This window comes from Brassica rapa, chromosome A04 (assembly GCF_000309985.2).
Source record: "Brassica rapa cultivar Chiifu-401-42 chromosome A04, CAAS_Brap_v3.01, whole genome shotgun sequence".
Lineage (NCBI taxonomy): Eukaryota > Viridiplantae > Streptophyta > Magnoliopsida > Brassicales > Brassicaceae > Brassica > Brassica rapa.
Window position 1 is genome coordinate 3,460,572 of NC_024798.2, and position 15,545 is coordinate 3,476,116.

The following is a 15,545-nucleotide window of genomic DNA, read 5'->3' on the forward strand; positions in this document are numbered from 1 at the left end:
AACTAGATTCCTAGACCAACGCTAGTATGTGCCTAGGTATCTAATCCAACAAGATTCAGGTTTCGTTAATTGATTGCACTCTTATGCCTCTTAATTGTCTTATGATTCTAAGTTCAAGCAATTGTCACACTCTCGAGATTTTCCAACTACTTTAGATCCTAGTATTACAAGCTATCCTGATGTAGAGATTTTTAGATACCCTAATGATCATATAATTCAAAAGTTCATTCAAAACCCTAGAAATTCTTAAACCTAGCAGGTGGATCTACTCATGTATAATGTTTGTCACATAAATCATAGATGAATAGAAGAAGTTGCAATAAATATTATAACCAAAACCAATAGAGTTTCAGGAGGATCTGAAGGAATTCCTCCCTTCTCTCCTAACAAATAACAATGAATAAAAGAAAGTGTAGCTGTCAACAATGGCGTAGAAAAGACATAAATAGGGTTTTAGGTCGTCCAAGGGTATTCTGGTGATTTTTGGTTGCTTTTGGGTTTCAGTTGGCCATAAAATATGCTCGGCCCATATTATGGCATCACCGTCGATCGACACCAAGGGTGCACCGTCGATCGACAGTCCTTCATCTCTTCGACAGCTTTCTCTCGCGAGGTAGACTGACCAGTCTTCAATATAATGGGCATAACTTCTGCTTTATGATGCTGATTAATCTCAAACCGGTGGCACTGGAAATGCCCAACTTCTTCATTCATGGCCTTTTTTGTTTCGTTGATTGATCTCGGCAAATTTTGTCCATCGACAGCTGAATGTTTCAAAAATAGAATAGGAAGGATAAGAGAAATCTAGGTATTCTAACTCAGGTATCTATAGCTAGACATCTGACGATTATGTGTTGTTCTACATTCAAAAGGTTCTAAAAGATACCAAAATCACCACTTTCCTCCAAATCGTCCCTGAACCTGTAAAATCTCTAAATAAACTCTATATTGTAGTAAATATATCTTAAAACACCTATAACCATGACTAAAAGTGGATAAAATTCATGGCATATCATCATACCCACGAAGTAGCGGACATCATTTTATTTTATTTTGAACGACAATTCTATCTCTTACCATAACTCAAAGTGAATGTCAAATTCTGTTGAAATAATGCAATCTAATTATATTTATTGGCTTTACCACACAACATGATTCAAAAATGATTATGGCCTTTGCTTTTTCTGAAAGCAGTAATTAATTACACAACATTATTTTAGTGCAAGTAATTAGTGCATCAGATCACATGTTGTATTACCAACCCCAAGTGAGAATCAGTAATTTTGCTCTCGTAGTCTTAATCTCACTCTCTCTTTTTGCAAGCTGTAAGCGATTACGTTCATTTTCAGAGATTGATTAGTAGAGGTTATAGCTTTGATTTTTTGCTTTAGATTTTGTGGTTTTATTTTTAGATTTTATTACTGGAGAATTATTTTATAAGTTTAAAAGCACTAAACATAAAACTGTAAAAACATTAATTTCTAAACCAATATATTTCATTTAAAAGTTTTTGGGCTATAACTTTAGATTTTTTTACTAGAGCTTGATTGCTTTAGTTTTTTTTACTGCAGAAAATATGGAAATGTATGGAGCACTCACAACCATCACCGGTCATTCCCTTTATTTTTTACATTTTGGCGCAAGTAATTACCGCAAGCCCTGTGGTAGAGTACCACAAATAAGAAAAAATAAATAATAACATATTAATAACATGTGAGCAAGTTACATGTTCGCACACTTCTTTTTTCGATATACAAATATATTAACATAAACCGCAAGGTAATTTTCATATTTTATTATAAACATACATTAAATATATAAATTATACATACATATAACTCTAAATATTATATATATATATATATATATATATATCTATGCAATGGCCATACAACTGTATAATTAATATAAGTTTATATATAATCTATAAATTATGTTACGTGTGGAACATTCCCATGATAAACTGTATATTCAAGCAGTAATGTTTGATCAAGTGTTTTATTGACATTTCTTTAAAATAAATTTATAATTCTTAAAATAACAATACTTTTTTAGAACATCAAAATTAATTTCAGGCGTAAAACACATATCCTTCTATTTTCTTGTAGGAAAACAAACGAGTCTAAAGCTTTCACATATTACATGAGCAAAGAATGTGGAATTTTTCTACATTTGATTCGCTTAAATCAGAACATAATAATGTGAGTAGTTTAAATTAGATATTTTATTATGTATATATGTAAAAATACTTCTTATTTTTCTGTTGTACAAAATAGTACACTTCATCTATTTCCTAAATTTGTAACTCACTATCAATCTATTTCTATTATCCACGATGAAGAAATCATTTCAACTCTTATTCATCCTTAAGCCTAAACCCTAAACCCTAAACCCTAACCCAAATATCAATGGTATGGAACAAACTGAATGGTATGGAATAACTAAATACAATAGTATTACGGAGTTCGTGGCGGTGATCATGGCGGATGTGTGGTAGGGTGGTGGTTATGGAGAAAACAGTTTTCCTAGTTATAAAAGAATCGGTGTTCGTGGATATAGAATAGGCGATGGTTTTCCATAACAGAGGTGGTGTTGCCATGATGAAGATTCTGATGGCGAAGAATGATAGTAATAAAGTATGTGATAATAATTAGGGAAGAAGAAGTTTTAGTTTACCGGAAGAAAAAAAACGAGAAATAGATAATTAAAAGGGGTGAATTTGCTGAATATTCATAAGAGGTAAAAGAATGAAGAATATAGCCATTATACAGTAATTCAAGATGGATGGGACAATTTGCGCAAAACATGACCAAAATCTCGCTCCAGGCGCGTGCACTTGATGTTGAAATGCATAAGATAAAATTATCATACTATACTACACACTATTTAGTATAGCCACACGTGTAATTTCACTCTAACTATACTATATTTCATTTAGAATAGTATGGCAATTGATGTTGGTTACCAACATAATGAAACACAACCAAATAAACCTTAAACCCGCTACCTAAACCCAAACTCCGAACACTAAACCCTAAACCCAAACTCTAAACTCTAAACCCAAATGGTAGACCCTTAAACCCTAAACCCAAATTCTTAACTCAAATCGTAAACTATAACAGAGCTACCTAAACCCTAAACCAAAACCCCAAACCGTAGACCCAAACAGAGATACCTAAACCCTAAACATCCTAAACCCAAATTCTAAACCCTAAACCCAAATCGTAAACCCTTAACCCAAACCCTAAACCCAAATTGTAAAACCAAACCATCGCCCATAATGGAGCTACATAAACCCTAACCTTGAAGGTCTAAACCCTAAACCCAAACCCTAAACACAAAACCCCCCTAAACCCAAACTCTAAACCCTAAACCCAAACCGTAAACCCTTAACCCAAACCTTAAACCCAAATTGTAAAACCAAACCATCGCCCATAACGGAGCTACATAAACCCTAACCTTGAAGGTCTAAAATATACTATATTTTGTTTAGAATAGTATGGCAATTGATGATAGTTACTATATTGATGAATGAGAAAATGAGGAAAGGAAGTAGGAATGGAAGGGAGGAGGAGGAAGGAGGAAAGATAGAAGTATGGAGGAAAGGAAGTAGGAATGGAGAGAGATAGAGAGAGACCGAGGAAGGGAGGGGAGGAGAGAAAGAGTATGAGGGAGTGTAAGAGTGAAAGCGACATAAGAGGAAACTATACTATTTTAATGGCATGTTCACCAAAGAAGAGAACATATATGCACGCATGTCCATGTATGGGAAAAGGCTGGCATACAATTATACTGTATTCAATATAGTATGTAACATTAGATTTGGGTTTTTATCCAAACAAGCCGAACAAAATTAAACAGAGGGGAAATCAGCAACTAGGTTACTACGGGCGTTAGTTTGGGTTAAATGTAGAGTCTTAAACTGCATATGTCCTAACTGTAGCTTTAAGTGTGTCTTCCGTGTGACTATGCTATTTAGTGCTTTCATATAGTATATGAGATCAAACTTTTACTCTTTAACTTTTTTCAAAAAGTATGTTTTTCGTCGTTTTGCTGTTAAACCATTCTAACCAGATCTGAAAACTAAACGGTGATTTTGATTTCAGATAACACACAAACAGATCGGATTGCTTAGCCACTAATGATATGTCCACGATAAATATTAATTCAAAAGAAACTGTGGAAAAAGATAAAGAGATCACAAGTAGCGGCGGCGGTGGTAGGAGAAAAAATGGTAGAGATGGTGGTAACAATGGTGGAAGAGGTGATGGTGGTGAAGAAGAAAATATGTGGTGCGCGCGTGTGTTATCAAAGGTAAAAATACAATTAATACATAATATACACAAAATATAGTAGCCAAGGTAGTGTTATGGGTATAAACTTTATTTCTATTTTTCTTATGTATATGCGTTGGAATTCCCCTAATTAATAAACAGTAATATAGTATATATTGTTTGAATGTTAGAGACCTTTTATTTTTTTTTGTTATATTCTTAATTATAATTTGTTTGGTAGCTACTGAGTGCAATTTCTCTTTTTTAAAAATCAATATATGATGATTTTTCACGACAAAGGTAGATGATGACAAATTTAGTTTACGATAATACTTTTTATGTGTGATTGTGTATAAAAGTGAAGAGCAACTTAGAATATTTAACATTAGATTTAGATTAAGTCTACAACTATTTGTTAGATGTTTTTTTTGTTGTTGTAAAAAAAAGATGTTTTTTGTTAAAAGTAATTGGGGTGACATATCATTATAAGCTAAATTATAACAAACTTACAAAAAAAAATATTTTATGATTTTAACAGTTAATTAAGCTTATGGTTTGTAAAATAGATAGACAATTTTGGCGTGATAAATATATATAAATTAATTTAATGTTTTGCTAAAAATGAATATTTAAATTATTCGTGTATCCGCCCGTAGGACGGGTTTAACTTGGGCTGATGGATTATCATCTAATCTTACATCAAATAAAAAAAAACGATAACTTATAAGAATATCTCCAATCTAACACTATTTTTTTCTCCAAAATAGAGTAAAAATAAATATTGAGTAAAATGTACTTCAATTCTACTTTATTTTTCGCTTCATAATAGGATTTACTCTATAAATAGAGTAATCTATATTTTGTTTGTTCAGTACTATATTACGAAGTAGGAAATAAAATAGGATTAGAACATTTTTACTTAGGAATTTTACTCTTAATCCCATTTCGATTAGCTTTCAGTGTTGGTAAGCATTCGCGCGAAAACACCATTTTCATCTCCCGCCGCACCTTCCCTCCTTTTTTTTTTGTAATTTACTTTTTCATCTCTTCCTCCCAAAATCTCTTCTAACCAACTCCAAACCTCTCTCTCTCTCTCTCAAGTCTCAACCTTCACCATGCAGCCTCAGCCTCAGCCTCACATCTCCCCAACCTCCGCCCAAGCCGCGATCTCCGCCGCCCTTAAATCCCAGCGACTCCGGAAAAACCGCGGAAGCTACAGCTGCGGCCGATGCGGCCAGCCCAAGAAAGGCCACGTCTGCCACCTCCCTCCTCCTCCTCTCGACGTCCCCGCCACTCCCATCGCTCCAGAGCCACTCGCCTCCGTCTCCATCTCCGCCGCCGCGTCCTCCTCCACTCGTCCCCCCGCTCCTTCACGCCAGCCTTTCACTCACCTTCGCCGCGCACTATCTTTCGACGATGACGAGGCTCGCGATTCGAGGTTTCACGCGGCGGGACTGTGGGAGGTGCTCAAGAGGCTGCCTCCGTCTGGGTTGCTGATGGCGGCTAGGGTTTGTAGAGGGTGGAGAGAGACCGCCGGGAAGATGTGGAAAGCTGCGGAGGAGCTGAGGATTAGGGTTCCTGAGAGGGCTCAGATTGGTTACGTTGGATCGTTACTGCAAAAGTGTCCTGCACTCGTTAGACTCTCTCTTAAAAGTCGAGAGGTGATTATGGATTTTATTTAAGACAATGATTGATTAAGACACATATGTTTCTAATTGAATGTTTCTTGTCTGATTGTTCATCTGCAGTGAGTTCGACGCGACAACTATTGCCTGCATTGCGTTTTCTTGTCCGAATCTGGAGGTTTTGGAGATTTCAACGTATGGTGCAGCTGTTAATAGGATCTCTGGGTATATATTCTTGAAACCTCTGAGTAGTTTCATTAGGAGACAATGATAATTAACTGTTTAGATATCTGAGACTGTGATTAAGCCACTTGATCAAAGACTTGCTTATAAATTGATTTATGGTTTTGATATATTTAAAACAGTTTGTTTTCTTTTCTCTGTATTTGTTTTTGACTGTCCTGTTCTGTTGTGTGTGTGTAGGGATGAGCTGGGTCGGTTTGTATCTAATAAACGTGGACTTAGAAGCCTTAAGATGGAAGGATGTTCTAGCTTAGGAGGATTTACCCTCGCTTCAACAAGCCTCTCCACTCTTTGGCTTGCGGATCTTCATTCTCTCTCTAAGATGGTTAATTTAATTACCTTTTTTGGTCCTTTGTCCGAAGTTTTTGTTTATCTAGACCATGAAATGTTTTGTTCTACATTTGGCAGATCTTTAACTGTCCAAATCTGATAGAATTATCACTTGAGTTTTCTCTCCAAGAAGATGATTCAACTGATCTTGTAGCAATGATTGATGGTTTGGGAAGGACTTGTACTAGACTGCAGAACATTCACATAGCCTCTCTGAAGCTTTCACACACTTTTGTACTTGCTCTCACTGCTGTGAATTTCAGGTTTGGCCAACTTCTCTGTTTCCAGTCATGGTTATGTTTGAACAAAGCATTGATAAAAAACAGTAGTTCTTTAAAACTGATGATGTCAAGTTTCTAATTTTGTCCAGGGATTTGAGAATGCTCTCGCTAGTTCTTGGGATAGATATTACTGATGCATCTGTAGCCGCCATTTCCTCAACTTACACAAATCTCGAACTGCTTGATCTGAGTGGGTATGTTTTGTTCTTGTTCAGTATTATACTATCTCTAAGTTTCAGAATGTATGTTGAGACATGAATTTTTTTTTTGTTTTTTGGTTATAGTTCCAGCATTACTGATACTGGCCTTGGGATGATCTGCGATGCCTTACCTGACACACTCTCTAAATTACTTGTTGCTCTTTGTCCCAACATTACATCAAGTAAAATCTCTTGATCTTTAGTTTGCATATGCAATATATATAATTCTCAAATTCATTTGTTTATTCTATAATGAATATTCTTGCAGGTGGCATTCAGTTTGCTACTGCTCAACTACCTCTTCTTGAGCTGATGGATTGTGGCATGTCTGTGTCTGATCCCACTTCAGATAATCTGACATTTGAAGAGAAGAGTTCTACTCCGCAAAAAGCATCAGGCTACAATCAGAAGATGTTTATTAAACATAAACGGTTGAAGAAACTCAGTTTATGGGGAGGCTCCAGTTTGGACGTTAGATTCCTTATCAATGCTCTCCAAAAGAGTTCTGTCTCTAAATCCCATCTTCTCATGGTTTTGATCCTTTGATGCAGGCTTTGTTCCTAAACTGTCCAGAGCTCAAGGACTTGAATTTGAACTCGTGCAGCAATTTGCAGCCTGAGAGCTTGGTGCTCCAGTGTCCAAAGTTGGAACTTGTGTCCGCATCAGGATGTCAGAACCTATTAATAGGAGCTATCCGAAAACAGGTAATCCCTTTGACAGTAACAACTTGTATACGGTTTGTGGTTTTAGTTTTTTACACACTAAGTTATAAAAGAAAGCCATTTGCAGTTCAATCTGAAAAAAAAATTTGTTTGCTTTCCTGATTGGATTTTACTTTCGGTTTTAGGTCAGAAAACCTTTAAAAGGATATAAATAATTATTTAACAATTATTATATGATATGTGGCCAAAGTATGTAAAATGTAATAACTTTTAATTTGGTTTGGTTACACAATCAACTATGGTCTGTTTTTTGTTCCAATTTTTTGGATTTTTAGAGAATCATAAAAGTAGTAGATTTATGGCTTAAACATTTTGGCTACGATTCTATATGGCTTGGCTAGAAATTTGTTCTGTTATAGTGGAATCTCTTAAGCCACTTCTTGACCAGAGCCTTAATAAGCCTTTTAAATTACTTGTTGGCTAGGTTTCTGAGAACTTTGCGGCCGGTGAAAACCATATGCCACTGAAACGCTTGGCTGATGCGTCGAAAAGGATACAGGCTCCACCTTCCTTGTACCAAGAGGTGAAATTTATTTCATTATTTAATATATTTGTTTTGTGAGATAAGAAAGTGTGAAATATAACCGAGACAGTGTTAGATGTTTGCAGACAAGAGAAGATGAGAATAAGAAGAAGAGAAGGAAGGTTGAGAGAGAAGTGTGCATAATTATACATTAATAATGAACTCTCGATCGGATCAATATTCAATAATACTCATCTTGGGCTTCGTTCTTCTACCAACTCTGTTTAAATGTACATCTGATTAGGTTGGGTACGTATGTTTTTTATTCCTTGTGAACTTTATAAAATATGATTAAATTATTTTTAAAAAAAGACTTCAGAAAGAAAAATGGTTTTTTGCGGTATCTACACATCTACGGTTCTTTCCAATCAACCCATTTCCATTTTGGTTGTAATTCTCGTCCGTTTGTTGGAAGTATGTTTTTGGGCAAATGCAGCATTTCGATAAATTTATTCTTTTAGGTCGGTTAATTATTAATTTAATTAAATCATCAAGCTAAAAAGGGGTAAGCAGCCGAATCATTGTTCGCATGCATGAAACATCCTATTCCTAACTAGTATATTTGACTATTTCTTACTATAAAAAGAAAAAGTTAAATCTTTCAATCAAAAGTGATAACGTGTCTCCACGTAAGACAACAGAAAGAGAGAAAGACAAAAATTAAAAGTGATAACGTGTTTGCATATGTCTCTAATCAAAAGTGATAACGTGTTCGCATATGTCTCTTCCAGTGTCCATGTTACGAGTACCTAGAAAGCAAACATTTTTACTAGATTAGAGTAGAAAATGATGACTTTGTTGTTTGACTGCTAACCCTTCCAAGTATATATAGTTTCAGACTTTGAGCGAGTGTGAAAATCTAAGCATTTCGTGTACGCAAATATGAGAATCATCATGTTGCCACTCTACATTGCTAGTGCATTCAATTTGACTCTCTACAAACTTTTCATTCCATTAAGTTTACACTCATGGATGAAATGTTCTTCGGGTTGTAAATAATAGGGTTGTTTTGACTATCTTAGGCTCAGTTGTGGCACAAACCTCACCCGATGCTTCATCTGTTAGATCTGTGCCCTCAACAAGCATTCAAAAGAAACTAGATGTTCCAGCCACGCAAGCTACCAGTATTTCATCACGCGATGATTCTGATGACGATGATCTTGATGGAGACGCAGATAATGGAGATCCTACTGATGTTAAGCGTGCTAGGAGGTGTCTTCTGATAATCATTCTGAATCTCGAAGTCGATTTATATATGTGGAGATACCAAAGCAGAGTCTATTTATAAACTTCTTCTTAAGGTTATCCTGATTCGGTATGTGGTAATTGTTCAGGATGCTCTCAAACCGAGAATCAGCAAGGCGGTCCAGGAGAAGAAAGCAAGAACAAATGAATGAATTTGATACGCAGGTTCTTGTTTTTGTAATTGTTTCTCGGTCTCTTTCTTGCCATTCATTAATCTTATCTGTGGGGAAAAGTTTATACATATCGTAGGCAGGGCAATTAAGAGGTGAGCATTCAACTTTACTTAGTCGTCTTAGTGACATGAATCATAAGTGTGATGCAGCTGCTGTCGACAACAGAATTCTAAGAGCTGATATCGAAACCTTGAGAACAAAGGTAATACATATATATATATATATATTCTTCTTGTGACTCCATGAGTGTGACAACACCCGAGATTATGATCCTAGCTTAGTTTATGGCATTGATATATAAACAAATCCTCGTGCAGGTTAAGATGGTAGAAGAAACGGTGAAAAGAGTAACAGGAGTGAACCCTTTGCATTGGGCAAGACCAAACATGGGAACACCATTGAACAACACACCAAGCGATTCCTCTAGAATCCTACCGAACTCTAACCACGTGTTGGAACCGGCAATCCCAAGTACTACTAATGCCGGTTTGGCATCAAACCAGAGAGTGGAGAGAGCGAATCTCTTGCCTGAACAGGTGAACCGTGAAGGCATGCAGAATCAGTTTGCTACTAATCCGAATCTGTATGAAACCCTGCTCCATTGGAACCACAAGCATTAAGTCATTGGTTTTGTGATTTTTGAAAAACTCTTTTATCTTCCTATTTTTATTTGTAATACACTGAGCGACTTCTAGGTACGTTGGTACTGTAACGGTAACTAGATTTTGAAAGCGCGGTATTTGTTCCTTTTATTATTATTTTAAATATTTGTTATGTTATAAATTAATTATTTTTTATATAAGAAAAATTAATCTTATTTATAATTGTGTTGTTTGTACATTCATATGTGTTAGACATAAATACATAATATAAAAAGTTGCATATTTATACTCATAGAAATTAGTTTTTAAGAGTTTAATATTATAAATTTTATTATGTAGTAACTTTTACATAATTTATTTGTTATTAAAAAATTATTATATTTTTAAAAAATCCCTAAATCTAATATGCAATCCTTAATCATACAAAAGCTGCTATCAATTGAGATTATGGAATGATGCCAAAAAAAAAATTGATATTATGGAATAGCTGACGTGAATATATGATTGGAACTAATTGGAAGAATTAACCGCCTGCTTTGTGGTAGTCCAAATCTAAACGTTTTTAACGCAGCCGATGTTGAGATTGACAACACAAAAACAGAGTTGTAACTTGTAACTATTAAACAAAAGAAACACAATAATTGTGAAGACATCATATAACTTCCACGTTTGAATTTATTAAAGGTTTAGATGTGTGTAATTTACATGTATCTGGACTAGTTAGTGTCTAGTAGAATTAGGGCGAGTCGGTAGATATATAAACAACATAGGACACTTGTTGGTGGTTTGAGCTCAGGTTTGTTTTGTAATTTGGCGATTATTTCTTGCTCATAATAACCTGAAATTTAAGGAAAACGGTGGTAGAGGGAAAGGTTACCTAACCAGGACAAATGCCATATCATGTAGAGGACGATGAAGTGATATTTATGATTAAAAAGCAAAAATCAAATGATTGGATGCACGGACCTAATGGAAAACATGAGAAACGTGGCGTGAATGGTCTCAGACTTGTTCAAATATACTCACAGGGTCTAATCATGTTACTACTCCTAAACATATATTCATATGCAAATATACATCATACACGCTCCACGATCAAGTCGACCTAATAAATAATATATTACACTTGCTTTTTGAAATGAGATAAATATCTCAGTCCCAACGAGAGCATCTCAGAAATGTTAACACAATATCGCTTCTACCATCTATTGAGATTTAGCACCAGACTGTAGAGCTGCTTGTACTTTGCTATGAAAGTGTGTTTCCAACCTTTTCAAGAGAAAACAACAGATTAAAATCATTTTCTTTTCATAGTAGAGGAACTGAAAGGGGGAAATAAAGAGAAGTTAATACCTGGTTGCACATTTGTAGTAAATGGTATCTGGGGAGTTGTAAGTTCGACAATTGTTAAACATCCTCCTCGCATCAGCCACAAACATGTCAAGCGTCACGTAGTACTGTTCTGACTCAACTCTCTTCCCAATTGTCTTCAGATCTGTGTTCATACCAAAGTTTATAACATATTTTGTACTTAAACAAGCAGTTACCTTATTAACAAATAATTTCAATCAAATCTATTTAAACTAACACTACAGAACGATATGTCGTTCTCCTATATAATAAACCATCTCTTGATTTAGGTTGCCTTCATTCCTCAGCGATTAATTTTATTTGTAGAAACTATAATGCTTTCAAGGAACAACAACAAACGGATAACAAAAATGTATGGCATGATAATTCAGAGAACAACCCAACTGTATTCTTACCAATGGGATCTTTAATGATTTCATAGTAATCAGGAACATCGAGTGGATCAACTGGCTCTTTAAAAGGCCAAGCATCAGAATGGTCCTGCATTGTCTGTTGCCAGTCACTTCAGCTTGTCAAACTAAAGAGCATGTAACTGCAATAACGTATAAAGCATTTAAGTGAAGAAGACTTATCCCAACCTTCAGAAGCACGCGAATAAGTGCGTTCAACTGCTTTTGCTTTGTTACACTATCTCCAGAACCACTGAATAATTTGTAACGCGTGTGCCCCCACTGATCTGGGGTCCAACCTGCGTCCCCTTTAATATTTTTCAAAATTCTAGTATTAGCATACTATCTATATTTACACACCGACCACCGTGAATAAAACTCTTTACAGATTAAAACCTTTGCATTTTTACTGCCAATTTAGGAAGCTATATTAACCCTAAGAAGCAAATTCAAGGGAGACAAATCTATTTTCTTAAAGCAAAATTTCAGTATTACATATTAACCCAAACTTCATAGCAAACCAAAGCAGCCACTAGCACAAACTGCAGTAAGACCATGGAGTAGAATCATGACTTACTTAAGCCAGGAATATCCTCAACTCTGATCTTTTTAGGACTTCCACCTTCTTTCTGCAGAAATTATCACATTTATTATACTATTAGAAACATGTTTTTTTTTCTTCTTTTGCTGTGACATGCAATAATAGTCACAAAAGACACGCAACCTTTTGATGTTTACCTTTTGAAATTCAGCTACTTGATACACATTCTGACAGTTCGATAACTCTCTTATCCTTTCATCAATTGCCTGGCATTATAAATAGCACAACGGGGATCAGAATCTGATGGACTTGAGGGTTTAATCACCAACTTGAAGGCTCAAGAAATTATTTCATCAGAGGTGAAGTATATTCATGGCTTACTTTTCTTTGCTGACGAATCATCTTTGACAAATTTGTATATGGAAGCTTTGGATCAATTTTGCATTCCATAAGGAGGCCACCATCATAGTCTTTAATGAACCTGGGAAAATACAAAGCTTTTTTATTTGCAAGAGTAGGTTAAAAGATGTAGACAAGAATGTAAAGCCAAATTCTGGAAAGTTTTTCGGCATCTCTCTGATAAGCAATGATCAGCAAGGAAATAGAATGATTTTATTCTGAGGTTTGTTAGTTTAACTGAGATCACAAATAGTCCATTCAGATATCAATCATAAAAAGCACAGACTTTGAGTAAGGTAATGAGCAGTTTGAAGTAAGACATCGCTTACATACCCATGCCATACATCTTTCTCCAAGTAAATCTCTTTAGTAAAACCCTGCACAAGAAAAATAGACGGAACATACTAAATTAGTGAACAACTATAAGAAAAGGCGAAACTACAGAACTTTAGTGGCCCAGGGAGTAGACTAGATAGCAAAGAGTGGAAACATAATTTTTTTAAGAGAATACAAATGAGAATAAATGTCTATCTAAACCAGATGTTAATAAAGACGAACTAAGACAGAAGATTTAGAGAAGTTGTTCTAACAAAAGGAACATTTTGTAAGTAGAAACCCTAAATCATCATATGATTGTGCAGACGAAAAATAAGCATGCAAATAGTGGAAACATTGTTTTTGAAGAGATACAAATGAGAATAAATGTTTATCTAAAGCAGATGACAATAAAGACGAACTAAGACAAAAACTTTAGAGAAGTTTTAACAAAAGGAATATTTTGTAAATAGAAACCCTAATGAGAGTGTATACAGAGCCGCTCAGAGCTCTGGATGAGCTAACAAATACAACTAAAAAACCAGAAATTACAGGAAAAACAAAAAAAAAAACTAAAAAAGAGCAGAGCCAAATATTGATGAGAATATGAAATAGACCAACCTGCTTGACAAAATAACCAACAGCATTGTTGTCAGCATAGGTAAGAAAATGCGTCAATCCATCGACATTGCGAGCATGTTCTTTCAAGTGGTTCATCAATCTGGTACCGTAACCTTTAACTTGTTCATCTGCGGTGATTGCACAAAATGCTATTTCTCCAAACCTCTGACTGAATCCCCAAAGAAAACAGTGGAGTTAATAAGCATGCCAAGACTGTTAAACACGCTACTTATTATGACATTATATATCTTCTTTAATATCAACAACGCACATTATACATTTATATAAGACTTGTTAGAAAAGCAATCTATGCTCGATAACAGTAAGATACTAAGTCAACATACTACTTGCTTGCAGTCTCGAGTAAGGAGAGTATAGAATATAGATAAAGTTCAAGGAATGTTGGGAATAGTAACGCGAAGTTGGCCTTACCTGTGATATGGACGATACGTGATACCACCAACAACATGAGTGATACCATTACCACCTGCCGGAGGTCTTACGACCATGACAGACTTATGTTTCCTGGGTAAACAACATACGTTGCAGATATCAGATTGCTTACAACAAAGGATAGCTCATGCAAGAACCAAAGCAAAAGAAAACTTCTTTAATACCTATCCATGAGAAGGCGAACAATGTACTCCTTGGGCATATTAGGCAGCTGTCTTGCAAATATGTTCTTCAACCCAATCAAGCTGGAACAAAATCATTCAGACAAATAGATTCTTAAATTTCTGTAAGGGATTGAGAGAAGGGAGATACCACATCATATGCTCATCAACGCAATCATTAGAGTAACATACAAACTTGAGCCGATTAGCTGCTTCCTAAACACATATATCGCCAAAGTTAAAAACTTTACTATAGAACAATGATAAAAGCATAAAGTAGCTACACCTCTCTTCTCAAAGCCTCTTCTCTTGCAATGTACGCCCCGCAGTTCTGTACGTCATCATCCGTCGATGTCTTAGCTGACTCATCCTTGGGCACAATCCCCGATACCGAGCTCACGCCAGCTGTCACAGTCCCAGCCTCAAGCTTCACCGTCGAGATCTCCGTCTTGATCTTAGTGCTCCGACTCGAACCGTTGGCTCCTGAGCTGGAATCGAGTCTCGCGGCGGTGAATGCGCGGATCGAAGAGTCCTGATCCGGCTCGGGAGCGAAGTCTTCCTCGTCGTCGTCCACGACGGCGTCTTCTGACTCCTCGGGGTCGGAGTCGGAATCGGCTCCCCGCGCGGAGATGCTCTCGAGGTCGTCGTTGGAGGAAGGAGGGAAGGAAGCGGAGGGAGGGGCGTGGTCCTCAGACGCGGCGGCGTTTGCTGCGGTTGTGGCGGCGAGTTTGCGTTTGTGGAGGGATGAGGAGGCGGAGGCGGAGGCGGAGTGGGAAGGGGAGGGGGTTTGGGAGTTGCGAGAACGGTTGGCTGCGTTGAGGTGTGAAGAGTGAGAGTCCATTGTAGCAGAGGAAATCGACAAGGTTAGGGTTTCTTTTGGGATCGGTGGTGAGGAGACGACGACGACGAAGACGATGTTTTGGTTTAGCCACTGGTAGACCGGTCGGTTAGTTATAAACCATTGCAATTTTGCTATAATTTGGGGTTTTGGTTATTATGAGTGTGTTAGTGTCACATGTTTTGATTATTGTGAGTGGGTAGTGTACATGTTATTAGGGGTTTTGATTATTATGAGTG

The 15,545-nt window shown here is 36.3% G+C and overlaps 3 protein-coding genes across 6 annotated transcripts; 2 read left to right on the forward strand and 1 right to left on the reverse strand.

The window, feature by feature from the left end:
* The first annotated feature begins 5,263 nt into the window (after positions 1-5,263).
* On the forward strand, positions 5,264-8,526 carry LOC103863221 (F-box/LRR-repeat protein 17). The gene is made up of 10 exons (XM_009140979.3): positions 5,264-5,935; positions 6,027-6,124; positions 6,323-6,467; positions 6,551-6,735; positions 6,843-6,947; positions 7,038-7,135; positions 7,222-7,424; positions 7,505-7,657; positions 8,100-8,198; positions 8,285-8,526. Exons 1-10 carry the CDS (start codon positions 5,390-5,392, stop codon positions 8,351-8,353), a joined length of 1,701 nt encoding a protein of 566 aa, XP_009139227.1. The 5' UTR covers positions 5,264-5,389; the 3' UTR covers positions 8,354-8,526.
* Positions 8,527-9,174: 648 nt separating this feature from the next.
* LOC103863367 (basic leucine zipper 25-like) lies at positions 9,175-10,723 on the forward strand (the record flags this gene model as incomplete). Its single annotated transcript, XM_009141118.3, has 4 exons — positions 9,175-9,410; positions 9,533-9,608; positions 9,693-9,818; positions 9,934-10,723. Coding segments are annotated over 4 exons (741 nt in total), but the record flags the coding sequence as incomplete, so codon positions are not given.
* A 481-nt stretch (positions 10,724-11,204) lies between these two features.
* LOC103863222 (histone acetyltransferase GCN5) lies at positions 11,205-15,518 on the reverse strand. 4 transcript variants are annotated; one of them, XM_009140980.3, is made up of 13 exons: positions 14,755-15,518; positions 14,620-14,684; positions 14,472-14,552; positions 14,287-14,379; positions 13,855-14,023; positions 13,252-13,295; positions 12,901-13,000; positions 12,717-12,785; positions 12,556-12,607; positions 12,168-12,286; positions 11,985-12,078; positions 11,572-11,713; positions 11,205-11,487 (listed from the first exon to the last, which is right to left on the reverse strand). In XM_009140980.3, the coding sequence occupies exons 1-13, from the start codon at positions 15,307-15,309 to the stop codon at positions 11,424-11,426; spliced, it is 1,647 nt and encodes a 548-aa protein (XP_009139228.1). In that variant the 5' UTR covers positions 15,310-15,518; the 3' UTR covers positions 11,205-11,423. The 4 variants fall into 4 exon arrangements, with proteins under 4 accessions (XP_009139228.1, XP_009139229.1, XP_033145570.1 ...); XM_009140981.3 differs by having other exon boundaries at positions 11,985-12,069; positions 14,755-15,309; XM_033289679.1 differs by lacking the exons at positions 11,205-11,487; positions 11,985-12,078 and having other exon boundaries at positions 14,755-15,309.
* Between the last annotated feature and the right edge of the window lie 27 nt (positions 15,519-15,545).